This window comes from Stenella coeruleoalba (assembly GCF_951394435.1).
Source record: "Stenella coeruleoalba genome assembly, chromosome: 4".
NCBI lineage: Eukaryota > Metazoa > Chordata > Mammalia > Artiodactyla > Delphinidae > Stenella > Stenella coeruleoalba.
Window position 1 is genome coordinate 52,178,037 of NC_137149.1, and position 15,003 is coordinate 52,193,039.

The 15,003-nt window shown below is 42.4% G+C and overlaps 1 protein-coding gene across 2 annotated transcripts in view; it reads left to right on the forward strand.

Moving 5' to 3' along the window:
• Positions 1-571: 571 nt before the first annotated feature.
• Positions 572-15,003, forward strand: part of LOC307185311 (recombining binding protein suppressor of hairless) — a 233,090-nt gene continuing 218,658 nt past the window's right edge. For both annotated transcript variants that reach the window (XM_079919377.1, XM_079919376.1), the window contains exon 1: positions 572-1,279. Coding sequence is in view for 1 of the 2 variants with exons in the window: in XM_079919376.1 (XP_079775502.1) it covers positions 1,248-1,279 (32 nt within the window). In the remaining variant the exon portion in view is untranslated. The remainder of the gene's footprint in view (positions 1,280-15,003) is intronic.

Here is a 15,003-nt window from a genome sequence, read left to right on the forward strand (position 1 = left end):
TTTAGCACAGAAATCCTGGGGCAGGAGCCAGGGCCCTTGGGCAACATCTCTTTACCAACCATTACAAAGCATTCGAAGTTTTAACAACTAGTAATGCCATCCCAGTGCATACCACATTCCCCTGCTAACTCAGTCTCTGGCAAGGAGACTAGAATTGCATGCTTGGATTAGATTAATCAAGATCCACCCCCATCTTGGAGAAGTGGGGTTACGGTCCCCTTTTCTGGGCCACTCAGTAGGTGAACAAAAGAATAAAATCAGGACTCTGCCAACAAGGAAGGAGGTGAGAAGGGAAGATGAATTGGCAAAAACAATTATTAGTGTCTGTGACACACCACGATCCACTCCTCATTGATAAGGTGGAGTGACAGATACAGGACAGGGCAGCTCAAGGCCCAAGAGTTGGATCATTCGTGTACCCTGGAACATAGCAAGGGTCACAGAGGCCCAGGGTAACCACTGTCCCAGCCTACCTGTATCAGGGGTTTCCCAAGATGTGGGACTTTCCGTGCTAAAGCCGACAAAGCCTGGGACAGGTTGGTCACCCTGTGGCAAGGGCCACTGGTCCAAGATCTGCATGAAGTTACTTAAGCAGAGTTAGAAAGGACCAGAGAGGTCGAGTGCCTTGACCGAGATCACACTGCTAATTCATTCATTCTTTTTCTTCAGTTAGTCACACATTCAATGTCAATTACGTTTTACAATTCTGTGATTGTTTTTCTTACAATTCTATGGTTAAGGCTCTGTCTAGGATTGGGGAATCCAATTCACCCAACGATTTCAATTCAACAGAAAGAACCGAGGCCAGGAATACCAAGGCAGCTCCGAAACATGAAAGAACATCAAATTAACCTAAGGCAGCTGTAGCATCACTTCTCTCCTTTTTCCCTTTGGTAATTTGTTTTGCAGGTTGCATTTATATATAAAAACCAGGCTTCAGATTTCAGGATAAGCCCAGGAAAAACAAGAACTAGGAAAGATGATTTCTTGTTTCCCTTTACAGCGATCCTCTATAATCAAAGCACTTCCGAACCCTCCACCCCATAAAAAAAAAAAAAAAAAATACTTGTGTCTGCATTTTTCCCCTCAGACAGAATGTTGACTTTCTTCTGTTTGTTTTGACACTTTCACTTCCTTTGCTGCAAGGTGAAGCGGGCACCAGATTCAGGGTGCACAAGGCTCTCTCTGCAGTGTTTGATTTCACTCAAGCCTCCAAGAAGAACCTGTATTAAGAGTTTCTCTTTAACATGATTGGTCTGCTCCATCCAGCGTTGTTGAGGTGAGTGAATCCTCTAATGAATTCTTGATGTCACATTGGCCATAAAAATATGTAATATGGTTTAGTTCGTGATTTATGAATCAGTAAATTGCTTTTTGCCACTGCCACTTCAAGACGTGGTAAACTAACCATTTCTTCTGCCAGTTCAGTCTCCACCCAGGCAATGTTCTGGTCACATTGCCTCCTCTCTGATGCGGCCTTAAATTACTCAGCAGAGACTGAGGCAGGCTTCAAAGGGTGAGGTTTCTATGCTTTTCCTGCCTTCAAGCCAACAGCACTGCTTCGTAGGCCCTGTCCCATCTCCTCGTGATTTTCTAACTCCGTACTTTCTTTCACTTACCTAGCAGAGAAACACAAGTTTTCTGAAATCAAAGACATCTCTATTCCCTCTTGGTAGTTTAAATTTTAGATGTTTCCTTTTTAATAAGGTCCTTCAGAAATGCATCTGTCGGAAGGTGATACTAATCGAGTTCCTGGTTTATTTGAAAGCTGCAGCTTTCTCTCAGTACAAGGTTGGGTTCTGCTGACGATACAGAAGGGCCTGCAATGTACTTGCTATCCTCAAAATTGTAATCTAATTAAGAGACAAGAGTAGCATTCATCCATACATACATTCAGGACACAACAATTGAGTGCCTACTGTATACTGGGTATTTGGGAAAACATTCAAGGGGTTTTCAAGCTCTGAGCTCTCCCCCCAGGGCAGGGGTTGGGGATGGAGTTATGACAAAAGGGTCACAAATCCACAGATACCACAAGCATTGCCTGCACATTTTCATTCTCTTCTTATCCATGCCTTTATTTGACAAATATCTACTGAGTGCTTGTATACATGCCTGGTGGAATAATGACTCAGATATGTCTGTGTATTTTCTAAAAGCATTTGGATGCAGTTGTAATGGATTAAATATAAACCCATTTAAAGGGTTTTCTGAATTTGTAATATCCTTTTGTCATTGAGTATTTTCTCAGTCAATGGTTGCCAGAAGTTCATTATTATCGTGGAACTGCACAGAAAGAGTTAACATTTAAAAAATGTTTCCTTATACCAGAAAAGGTGGGGACTTCTGAAAGGGAAGGCTAACACAGGGTACATAGTAATACCAGGTGCGGGGTTTGTAGGAGATCAGCCAAGAGTCTACAGGCAAAAAACCAGGGAGATGTGGGGAGAAACAGAGAAGACATCAATCCTCTGTTTAAGCAACCCTGAACCATGTCAGTGTGTGGCCTGACAAGGACAGTACTCTAAATAATGCATATAGTCCTTTTAAAATGATTTAATTATTTTATATAATTAGTATATATTATACATAACTAATAAATAAACTCAGAACATCCAAATCTTTGCCTCACTGAACAATCCTGATTATTTAGCTCCATTTCTACAGTTTAAGTTTTTCAAAAGCAAAATATACTATAATTCTCTATGCCCATGGTTCTTTATACTTTTCCAAGTGCTTTCCCTACATATTGTTTGATGGGACATCATCAAGTCTGTGAAATGTGGACAGGACAGAAATCATTATTCTCATTCCTTTGTTTTTCCTTCCAGTTTTATTGAGATATAACTGACATGTAGCACTGTGTGAGTTTACACTGTACAGCATGATGATTTGACTCACATACGTCGTGAAATGATTATCACAATAAGTTTAGTGAACATCCGTCTTCTCATTCAGATGCCACGTTAAAGAAATAGAAAAAAAATGTTTCTCCTTGTGATGAGATCTCTGAGGGTCTACTCTCTTAACAACTTTCATACCTAACGTACAGCAGTGTTGACCGTATTTATCATGTTGTACGTTACATCCCTAGGACTCATTTATCTTCTCACTGGAAGTTTGCAGCTTTTGACTACCTTCATCCAGTTCCCCCTCCCCACCCCACTTCCCACCTTTAGTAACCACAAACCTAATCTCTTTTTCTATGAGTTTGCTTGTTTGTTTGTTTTTGAAGTTTAACTGACCTACAGCACTATGTTAGTTCCTATTCGTACAACATAGTGATTCGATACTTCTATACATTTCAAAATGATCACCATAATTAGTCTAGTTACCATCTGTCACCATACAAGGATGCAACATGATTATTGACCATATTCCCCGCACTGTACACATTATCCCCATTTCACAGATGAAGTTAGAGTGTTTAAGAATAGGCAAAGAGTTATGTAGATACAAAATGGGCAAGGGTTAGCTAGGTAAAATGTCAGGAAAATAGATTACGAATAAACTTAAAATGATCTTGGGACAGGGACCTCCCTGGTGGCTGCAAGGTTGAGAATCCTTCTGCCAATGCAGGGGACACGGGTTCGAGCCCTGGTCCGCGAAGATCCCACATGCCGCAGAGCAACTAAGACCGTGTGCCGCTACTACTGAGCCTGCACTCTAGAGCCCTCTAGCCACAACTACTAAGCTCGTGTGCCACAACTACTGAAGCCCGCACTCCTAGAGCCTGAGCTCTGCAACAAGAGAAGGCACAGCAATGAGAAGCCTGCACACTGCAATGAAGAGTAGCCCCCCCCGCCGCAACTAGAGAAAGCCCTTGTGCAGCAACGAAAACCCAATGCAGCCAAAAATAAATAAATAAATTTATAAAAGACAAAAAAATGATCTTGGGACATGTAATTCAGAATATGGGAAGGAGGGGGCAAACTAAAATCTCATTCTTCTACTGGTCATCATCCGAGTTCTAACTAAGAATGCCACACTCACTTTAAATGCCAATCTCTTAAAATTAAAGTAGAGACACTTTCAGAGGATGCAGGAAAAAAAAGGAACAAAAAATATTTTTGAAAAAATGGGAAAAAAGTCTAGAAAAGAAAGCCCAAGAAGCAGAGTGATGTACGACAGGAAAAATCAAGGGCAACCGAGTGAGATTCCAGCTGGCTGAATGGGATTCAATCAGTGTGTCATTTCTGTTAACTGTACTTTCAGGGAACCATAATTCATGTGGCCTTAAAAAAAATCCTGAAGATTAAACTATATTGGGTCTCATTTTAGGCAATGCGTATTTAAGTGAAAGGCAGCACTGTCAAAAGAATGGGTTTAGGTTTGAATTTTGCTCTCAGCGCACATTAGCCAGCAGGCGGTTACTTAATACTTAATCTCTGTGAACTTCAATTTTTGTCATCTCTCAATGAGTGTGATAATACTTCAATTGCATAGCTGTTTCAAGGATTCGAGATACTGTATGCAAAGCACCTAGTAGTGTACCCAGGACACAGCAGAAACTCAAGCAGGGGGAGCTGGTATGTCGGCTGGTGGTGCTGCCTTAAATTAATGAGTTCTCATGGCCTGAGTACTAGACTCTGAGTAAAGACCTGGGTTTGGGTCCTGACTCTTTCACTTAGTAATTGTAAGATGAAATATTGTTCAAGGAATTTAGGTTTATTCATCCTGAATCTCTTCACTTATAAATATTTAAATTCTTTTTTTTCTTTTTAATATTTATTTGGCTGTGCCGAGTTTTAGTTGCGGCACGCAGGATCTAGTTTCCTGACCAGGGATCGAACCCAGGCCCTCTGCACTGGGAGCACACAGCCTTAACCACTGGACCACTGGGGAAATCCCTCTTATAAAAATGAGTATAATTTCTCTTCTTATTTTTAGTTTGAGGTTCAAATGAAATGATACATGTGAAATAGTTTTTAAATATAAATGTCATATAAAAATAGAATTTCATTGCTATCAAGTCTTCGAAAACTCATCATCTAGGTTAAAACAGACATGTCACTGTATGTATAACAAAGGTATCACCATAAAATAGGAATACAGGTAGAATTCTACCTATGTTTTTAGAAGTCCGGATAACAACGACAACCAAAAAAAAAAAAAAAAGAGAACGCTCAAATCGCAAGAAATTTTTATTAGCATAAAGGGAAATTTCTCAGTTTTAAGGATAAGGAAACATTTGAACAGGCGTACATGGGTCACCATGGACTGTCCATCCCTAGGGTGGCATCACAAAGGATGAACAGCCATCTGTCCTGAGTAATTTATCAGAGAATCAGAGTCCTAAAGCTCCAGAGAGACCAGAGATAATTCAGCCCACCCTCCTTATTTGACTGAAGAGGAAACTGAGACCCAGCGAAGTGAAGTTACTCAATCAACAGGACATCACTGAGGGGGCCCGAGGGGATGAGCCTGCCACCTGCCTCTGCCCTTAGCTTCTGCTCAGTGTTTTCCAGGACTACACTGTGGCTTCTGTTCAGATGCCTACCCCACTGGCTTTAAAATCTCCGCATCTGGTAAATGGGAAGCACCGGGAAGCAAATTTCAAGCTGTCTCCTAAACTAGAGGAGAAAATCGTCCTAGGATGTCCCCGTGTAGGGCAATGAGGGGCTGAAAATTAACATCTTGAAGTTCCTCCCATCCGTATGCATTCATGACATCATCCAGGAAACATTTAAACAACATAGATGGAACGAAATATCTTGCCAGGTGGTAGCTTGTGATATATACAGACAGCCCCTGACTCACAAAGAAAGACTACAGAGATCCCATACATACAAACAGCTGCTGCCACCCGCCTGGTCCCCTCCACCTTGCAGCTGCCACGGGCTGTGTGAAAAAATTAAAAAAGAAAGAAAGGGAATAGAAAAAAACTTGGACCACTTGCAGATTCGGCACATTCAGAGGCAGAGGAAGGGAAGAAGCTGTGGAAACAGGAACCACGTAAGGGAATGGACTCTCAGGATAAATTTTCAGCCATGGGTGATCTAGCAGCAGTCCCTGCTCCCTTTGCCCTGAAAAAATCTCCTCCCGGGAATGACTGTCCTCTCCCATCCATGCTGTCAGAAATTTTATCAATGTAGCATTTTGCCTCAAAGCCTTTTTGGAAGAAGGAAGGCAGGTAATAAATAATAATTAATTTACCATTAAATTCTCTTTCAAGAATCACTTGCCTTTATAACAGTTAATAATAAAAGTATCTACCTCATGGGATTGCTGCAAAGATAAAGTCAATCAAGTCCTTAGCACTGTGACATAACACTAAGTGTTTTTAAACTATTAGCTCTCAGGAATTCCCTGGTGGTCCAGTGATTAGGACTCCACACTTACACTGCGGAGGGCGCTGGTTCAATCCCTGGTTAGGGAACTAAGATTCCCTCAAGCCGCCTGGTACGGCCAAAAAAACCAAAAGAACAACAACAACAAAAAAAAAACACGGACTTCCCTGGTGGCACAACAGTTAAGAATCCACCTGCCAATGCAGGGGACACGGGTTCAAGCCCTGGTCCGGGAAGATCCCACGTGCCGAGGAGCAACTAATCCCGTGTGCCACAACTACTGAGCCTGTGCTCTAGAGCCCGTGCTCCGCAACAAGAGAAGCCACAGCAGTGAGAAGCCTGCACACGGCAACGAAGAGTAGCCCCCACTCGCCGCAACTAGAGAAGGCCCGCGCTCAGCAACGAAGACCCAACGCGCCAAAAATAAATAAATAAACAAATTCTTAAAAAATGTTTAAAAACAAAAAACAGGGTATTAGCTCTCTTTATAACTACAGTTATTCCCATTTTGCAGATGAGACAACGGAGGCTTAGAGAAGTTAAATTACTTTCCCTAGGCCACATAACTTAGAAGTAGAATCAGTATTCAAACCTAGATCTGTCTCCAAATCCTACAATTTTAACGACTGTGCTATAAACTGTCACGTGCTTAGCACTGGGGGTGGGGGTGGGGTGGCGGTGGAGGGATATTAGAGGATATCATTCACAGATCAGCAAGAATTGAGTTAATTCTTGCTAATCTGTGAATTTCCTCCTGGACATCAACTGTGCTCTCCTGCATTCAGGAAACAGGAATTTTGATCGGCAAGGGTGTCAAGTAGGTTATTTGGGGAAAGAACAGAGAAGACTTGGGCAAGGGACCACAGCTTGACATTGAGTAGGAAGCCTGGAGACAGTGATGACCATAGATGGGAGATATAGAAAAAAAGAGCAGTTTGTGGGGAGTCAAAGATGAACTATGACCCATGTGAAATTTCATCTAGGTCTGACCCAGGAAAGAGAGGGAAAGATTTCTATCTCCGCATGCACCTCTCGCTCCACCCACGGCTATGCATAACTTATTAGTACTCTTGGTAGACTAGGAGAAAGGTTAAATAAACTCATGTGGGCTGGTTGGAAACACAAGGCTTCCACTCCCATTTGTAATGCATTTCTTTAGGGAAATGTGTGCTGAGTTCCAAACAAATGACTCGTAATTTAATACAATACGTGTACACTTCGGGTCTTCGCGGGCTGGGCGCTGTGCTGGGTGCTGGGAATACCAAAGGAAATATAAGGCAAGGCCCTTGGCTTTGAGTAGGCTGGAGCCCTGGAGGGGAGAGATGTGTAAGCAACCAAGGGACAACGTGCTGAGTGTAATAGGAGAGGTGTGTACAAAGCGCCTTGGAGCACAGAGCAAGGCGACAGCGAAATTGCTTTTAAATCAACTTTTAGAATCCAACCCCCCTGCAAGTTGGGAACTGCATGCAATGCATTAGAAGTTATGGGAAGGACGCTCTTACCATTTCATTCTGAACGCGCTCTTTCTTCAACAGAACTGTTGCCTGCTGTTCTCCTGGCAAGTGGTGGTATCAATACCTGTTGTTTTATTCGTTTTGTTTTTCCTAAGAGGTTAGAAAGGGAGGGAGGGGGGTTGCGTGGACTCTGACCTCAGCCTGCTCTGTTTTAAATCTGACTTTCACTTACCAGCGATATGACCTTGACTTTACCTCTCTCAGTCTTAGTTTCCTTATCTGTAAAATGGGGCCAATAAAAACACCCTCTTTATAGAGTTCCTGGGAGGACTAATGAGCTAATACGTGCAAAGTGCATGTTCCAGAATGGAGTAAACGTCTCACTAAATCTGCCTATTGTTAACTGGGTGATAGATAGGAATTTCTGGCTTCAAATAACTTCATGAAGTTATTCAAGAACTGTGTTTCTGAAAGAGTTTTAAATGATACACAGATGAGCATTTTAAATTTTTAATAGCATATGTTTATCTTCATATGTTAAGGGGGAAATATATATAGCACATCAAATCCTACATTTAAATATATTCTTTCTTAGGATGAATTAAAAATTTTAGAAAGTATATTAAGTTAAAGAAAACGATTTAGTAAGTAATAGTCAATTGTTACATCACCTCTTCCAAAATAAAAATAACAAGCTGACTGTGATCCTTAGGTAGAGACTAGAGATAGAGGTCTCCCTTCAAATTTTTCTTTTCCTTTTCCTTTTTTTTTTTTCCTTTTGCACTGGGCATGGCTTGAATTAATTTTATTTTTCTTAACTTTAAATAATATATGTTAAAGTGTTGTCTAAGTTTTTTAAAGGAGGGATGGGGAAAATGTGGCAGAGGTTAGGACCTCTCTTCGTGTGTTTTTTTCACCATAATGAAATTGAAAACTTTCTTCTGGGACTCTGGGTAAAGGCAGCCTTTTCTAGTGCCCAAACTAAAGAGAAAGCACATCTGAATAGTAGAAAGAATGCCTTCTGCATGCCCACACTTTCTTGGCCCCGATTTCAATCCTGGTGGAAAAATTCCCTGAAGCCGACGACAGCTGAGCTCCTCACCCGGAATTCGGATGATCAGAAAAGGAAAATGACACCCTGAGGTTGTGGGGGCACTGGAGCAGCCTGCGATGCACACAAAGGCCAGAGTGTGACCTGCCACCTGTCCATCTCCACCCCATGAGCCGGGGGAGCTGAAGTCAGAGGGGATTCGAGTTTGGGGGTGGAGCCACAGAAAGGAGCAGAAGGACGGGCCACTGTCAGCTCTACCCCGGGTTTCCCCCGAGTCCCAGTAAGGCCCCTGGGGCACGCAGTCCCCTTTACCCCTTCTTTGTAAAAATCACCTCCAGGAAAGTCCCTCTGTCTAACACAACAGCTGGCCTTTGAAGCCTATGAATGGTCATGCCTAGCTGGGGTTTCCCTGGGGTCAGCATCCCCATCTGGGCGCCTCATGGCCCCAAGGTGTCACCTCCTCTGACAGGCTTGCAGAGAGCAAGCAGAGTGTGTTAAAGGCACACAGGACCAAGGGACACTATTTGCTAGAGGTTTAGCTCATGCCAGCCTTCATGTCTTCTGCCTTCTCTTACTCTTCCCGTGGAGATGTCTCCCCTCTAACTGAGCATCCTCACCGTTCTTCCACCAACCTGGTCACAGAGTCTTTATTTCCCCTGCCATGAAGATGGGAAGCAACGAATCATGCAGCCCTCCCTGGGAGAGGAAGGTACAGAGGAAAGAGTACTCATTGAGCCATGGTCAGGGGCTTTCAGATAAATCCCTCTATTTTGGCCACAAGAATAGGGTTGTCAGGTACAATGCAGGACACCCAGTTAATTGGAAGGTCAGATAATAAACAAATAATTTTTTAGCAATTAGTATGTCCTGTGCAATATTTAGGACATACTAATAATACTAAGAAAATATTTGTTGTTTGTCTGACCTTCCAATTTAACTGGGTGTCTATATTTTCATTTGCTAAATTTAGCAACTCTACTCAAAAACAACCCCATGAGGCTGGCATTATTATTCTTATTTTAAACGTGGGGAAAATAAACTTTCGAGAGACTAAGCAACTTGCCCAAAGCCACAGTGATTGCAAGGTGACAAGAGTAGAGATGAGATTTCAACCCAGACCCATCAATTTCAGGACCCTTGCCGGTTCCATACCACGGATCCAGGCCTTAACCGAAAGGGATAGATGGGATGCTAATGGAGGAAACTGTGGCTTCTCTAAGGAGTCCAGGGGATTCTTGGATTCTGGCTCAAAATGTAGACAATTACTCAATAAACAGTGGGTGGATATAATAAACTGAATTATTGCCATGCTTGGTAGCTAAAAGACTTGGCTCCTTTCCTAAAAATCCTCCTAAGACTTGTTCCTGAGTCCCAGCTCAAGTCCTTCCACATTACCCTTCAGCGCCTGGAGGGAGCACTTCACCCCATGTGCACAGGCAGTGGTAGATGAGGTCATGGGACACAGCTCCAAGAGAAGCTTTGAGTCGCGTTACATCCATTTCACACATGGAGGAAACTCACAGGCCTGAAGGAATTGCCTGGCCCAAGGAATAAACCAGTCCCCTCTTGGCCGGACAACCTTGAAAGCTCAGCGTGTGCAGTCCAGTAGCCTTGCTTGAACCAAGCTGCCTCACCCGAACTTGAAAATATCTGTCTGCATGTCCCTCAGGGTTGTTTTAAGGAAGCAGAGGCTGTGGGGATAAGAAGAGGGAAGGGGGGGTCCTGCTAGAACTCTTTCTCACCCAAAGATGAGGTTGATCAGCCGATTCCAAGTTCCTTCAGCCTCATTTCTTTCTTAAATTAGTAAAGCTCTATGAATCTGCAGACAGGAATCCAGACAGAATGCATGTAGCTCATAGGTGCCCACAAACCTCCGGGTCACCAGGGAAATTGCTGTGGCTCTGCGCACAGGGGCACGTCTCACCCTCCTCAACTTAAACCCCAGCCTTTTCTTCCAGATCCTCACTGGAGGAGCCTTAGGAGGACAGAGGGTAGTAAGGGCCAAAAAAAAAAAAAATGGTATTGAAAGAAAACTTGGACCCAAATCTGCAGCCACCAGGGAAGTTGACTACCTTATAATCATTTTATTTTCTGACAATCAAAGCAATAAATGCTCATCATGGAAACATTTGAAGATGCTGAAAAGGATAAATAAACAATAAAAACTACCCATAATTCCATCATGCAGAGCTATAACCTGTCCTAAATTTCCTAAGGATCTCTGTCCATACAATAAATGTAATTGGTCTCATACTTCATATATGACTTTATTTCCACTTTTTTTAACCTGACAAATCATAGACACTTCTCTCAACATTGTTAAAGACTTTCCAAAGAATCTTTGTAACTTTTGATGAATCCTTAATGGGCGCATTGAAAATGGCCATAGGTAATTTAATTATTCTCGTCTTGCTAAACATTTAGAGCGTTTCTAGTGTTGTCCCTAATAGAAATAGCATAGCAGTCAACAACTTCACATACTTTTTTTTTTAATTTTTATTGGAGTATAGTTAATTTACAATGTTGTGTTAGTTTCTGGTGTACAGCAAAGCGATTCAGTTATATAGATGTATGTATACATATTCTTTTTCAGATTCTTTTCCATTATAGGTTATTACACGATATTGAGTATAGTTCCCTGTTCTGGACAGTAGATCCCTGTTGGTTTCACATACATTTTTATCAGACTCTTTGCACCTGTTCCCTCTCGTCTAGAATCTACTGTAAAATGGCATCCGATCTGACCCAAAGATATGTGTCTTATCATGTTCTCTGCTTTACCACGCTCTACAAAGAGCACAATGTCTTCCAGAGGCCCCACCAGCTGAACTCGTTGGAGAACCACTGTGGTCAATTACAGAATAAGAATGACCTGGTCCCTTGTCAAATGAAAGGGGTTCCTACACAGCAGGGAGGCTCAGCTCTCCCCAACCCCGCCTCCCTTAAACTCAGACCATGGTTTACAAGAGAGAGACAGAAAGGGAGCAAGAGACAGACAGAGGAAGAGACAGAGAGAGAGGGAAAGAATCCCAAGGACAATTTTCAGACAAACTACCACACGATGTAATTCCACCAGGAACATGACGATAAAAGTCCTCAGAACTGTGCCACTTGGTGTTTTTACAGAACCGTTGCTTGCTGATTCAGTTAATGATAATGTTAGGTTCCAAATTTCCTCTAAAAGGGAGTCTTAAGTGTTCTCAACTTGGACAGGGCTGGCTTAAAAATAAACAAATAAGTTATATAAGTCCAAATGTTGGAGGATCAGGTTTTGGAAGTCAAGACTCTGGTGTAGGATTAAAGGGGCCCGCCTCACATCTTGCGGTTGGGCCTCACGTGCAGCCTGCAGGGTGGAGCAGCAAGGAAGCATTCCAGCTGTCCCCGAAATCCAGCTTCTAATTTGAGCACCAACACCCACAGGAACTCATGCACAATGTACCCTATGGCTCCTAAGAGACATTCACGGTGCTTAAAAGACAGTGAAGAGAAACAAAAAAGCAAGCACAACCACTGGTAGATGATGACAAACTTCGTTTCCTTTACTCTCTTCCAATGTTAGATGTTTTGAAAGGCTTCTTTGTGCGATTCAGGAGCTGTCATCTCCCGCTTGAGAGTTGGCTGCTTCTGGGTGGGAAGTGAAGTGGTTACGATGGTTTGCCTTTTGAAAGTTTTTAAGGCTCCTCCTGGAAGAAAGATGTCAGATTCCCCCAAAGTTACCAATGTGGATGGAGCCCCGCTTTGAGTCCAGCTGTGGGAGCCACTGCAAGGGACAGAAGAAGCCCAATGCTCTGATGGGGTCCAGATCCTCCTTGCGCTCCTTGAGTGAGTGATGTGAATATGTGAGATGTCGCAACTGAGTCCATTCATTCACATATTTATGTCACATAATTATTAAGAGATAAGTAAGTGGGAGGCACTGAGAGTCCAAGGGTTAAAAGATAAAGGAGAATAGGGCCTACCCTCAACTTTCCTATTCTAGTTGAGGAGAGTAAATGTGTCCACACATAGCCAGAAAATGCTACATACCCACTACCAGTAACGATGGAGACCAGGGATCGACCGTGGGCCAGGAACACAATGTGAAAGCACTGCTCAGTTCTAGCCAGTGACTGGCCTCCTGGAACCCAGTCCCAGTGCGGCTGGAACTTCAGATTTTCCAGAGCAGGAGAATGTGACTTTTCTGGAAAATACCCTGATTTTTTTGAAGTTGGCTAAATTTTTTAAACTATGCAAACTAAACTAAACGTACCTATAAGCTAGATCAGGACAGATCAGGTGGACCTCTGATGCAGACTGCATTTGCTAATATGGACATAAACCTACCTTTATGGAAAAAAGCACTTTATACAAGTAATATATTTAATATGATCACAGTTTTTGTTTTAAAACCATGCATTCACACATAGAAAAAAGACGGAAGGTGATATATTAAATGTTGAGAGTAGATATTCTGGATGGCAAGATTATAAGTGATTTTTCCCTTTGTTTTTCTGTTTTTAGTGAAATTTTTGCAATGAGCGTGCATGACTTCAATAATCAGAATTTTCAACAAAATTTTTAAAGTTTTTAAAAGGCCCAAGCGCTTTTAGATTAGTACAGATAAAATATTATGGAAAGGGCCACTGGTGGCGCAGTGGTTGAGAGTCCACCTGCTGATGCAGGGGACACGGGTTCGTGTCCCTGGTCTGGGAAGATCCCACATACCGCGAAAAGGCTGGGCCTGTGAGCCATGGCCGCTGGGCCTGCGCATCCGGAGCCTGTGCTCCGCAACGGGAGAGGCCACAACAGTGAGAGGCCCGCGTATCGCAAAAAAAAAAAAAAAAATATATATATATATATATATATATATATATATATATATATATATATAAAATGAAAGCTTTAAAAACTAAGAAAAAGAATTAAATAAGAATAAGAATTAATGAAAATATTAAGAATAATAAAACCTGTGTAATAAGGCAATAAATTATGTACATTGGACATTTACAATGCTGCAGGAGGAGGGATACTCACAATGGGCTTTACAGGCATTATCTTATTCTTCACAACTTCTATGTAATGGTACTATTGGTGTTCCCATGCACAGGGGAAAGGATGAGGCTTAGAGAGGTTAAGTAACTTGCCCAAGGTCACAAAGCATCAGTAGCAGAGGGAGAATTCAAAACCCAGGTCATCTGCCTCCAGAGGCTGTGTTCACCTAACCTGAAGTAAGAGATCCCTAGAAGCAAAGTGAATGAGGAAGGCCAGGAAGATAGTGGTATTTGGTCTGGGCCTTGAAGACCCAGAAATAGTTCAACCCCTAGGTATAGAAAGGAAACAAAATCACCAAAAAAGGAGAGATGATACCAGGGTGTAAAAGCTTTTAGTCCTAATCAAGTGAGTTTAGTAGGCTAGAGACAGTCAGGACAGTCCTACGTATTATACTAAACGCTGGGCTAAGGAATTAGACCTTATTTATAGTCAGTGGGATCCACTGACATTTCTAGTACAGGAATAAGACAGGTGTCATGCTAGGGCTGCCATTAACAAAATTGCACAGACTGGTGGTTTATGCAACAGAAATTAAATTTCTCACAGTTCTGGAGGCTGAAGTCCAAGATCAAGGTGTCAGCAGGTTTGGTTTCTCCTGAGGCCTCTCGGCTTGGTTTGCAGGTGGCCACCTTCTCACTGTGTCCTCATATGATCTTTCCTCTGGTGTCTCACCTTCCTCTTCTTACAAGGACATCAGTCAGATTGGATTAGAGCCCACCCTAACAGCCTCGTTTAAACTTATTTCCTCTGTAAAGGCCCTGTCTCCAAACAAAGTTACATTCTGAGGCACCGGAGGTTGGAACTTCAACTCATGAATTTGGCGGGGCGTGGGGGGGCGGTGGTGGTGCGGGGGGGTACCCAACTCAGCCCATAACAAATGGTGTTGCAGAAAAAAGCACTGAACTTGGAGAGTCAGAAGCCCTGAGGCTGAATGCTGCCAACATCACTTATTAGGTGTGGGACCTTAGACAACACATTAAAGCACTTTGCCCCTCCTTCGTAAAAAAAAGTAGCTGATGTAGCTTATCTACACTACAGGGTTTTGGTAAGGTTCAAATGAAATAGTTAATGTATTTTTCATGTTTTCCACTGCCCATTTTAAACATTTAGGGCCCCTACTGCAACAAAAATGCGTTTACATTTGAATTTTAATCTGTAATTCTGAATTAATGAACAT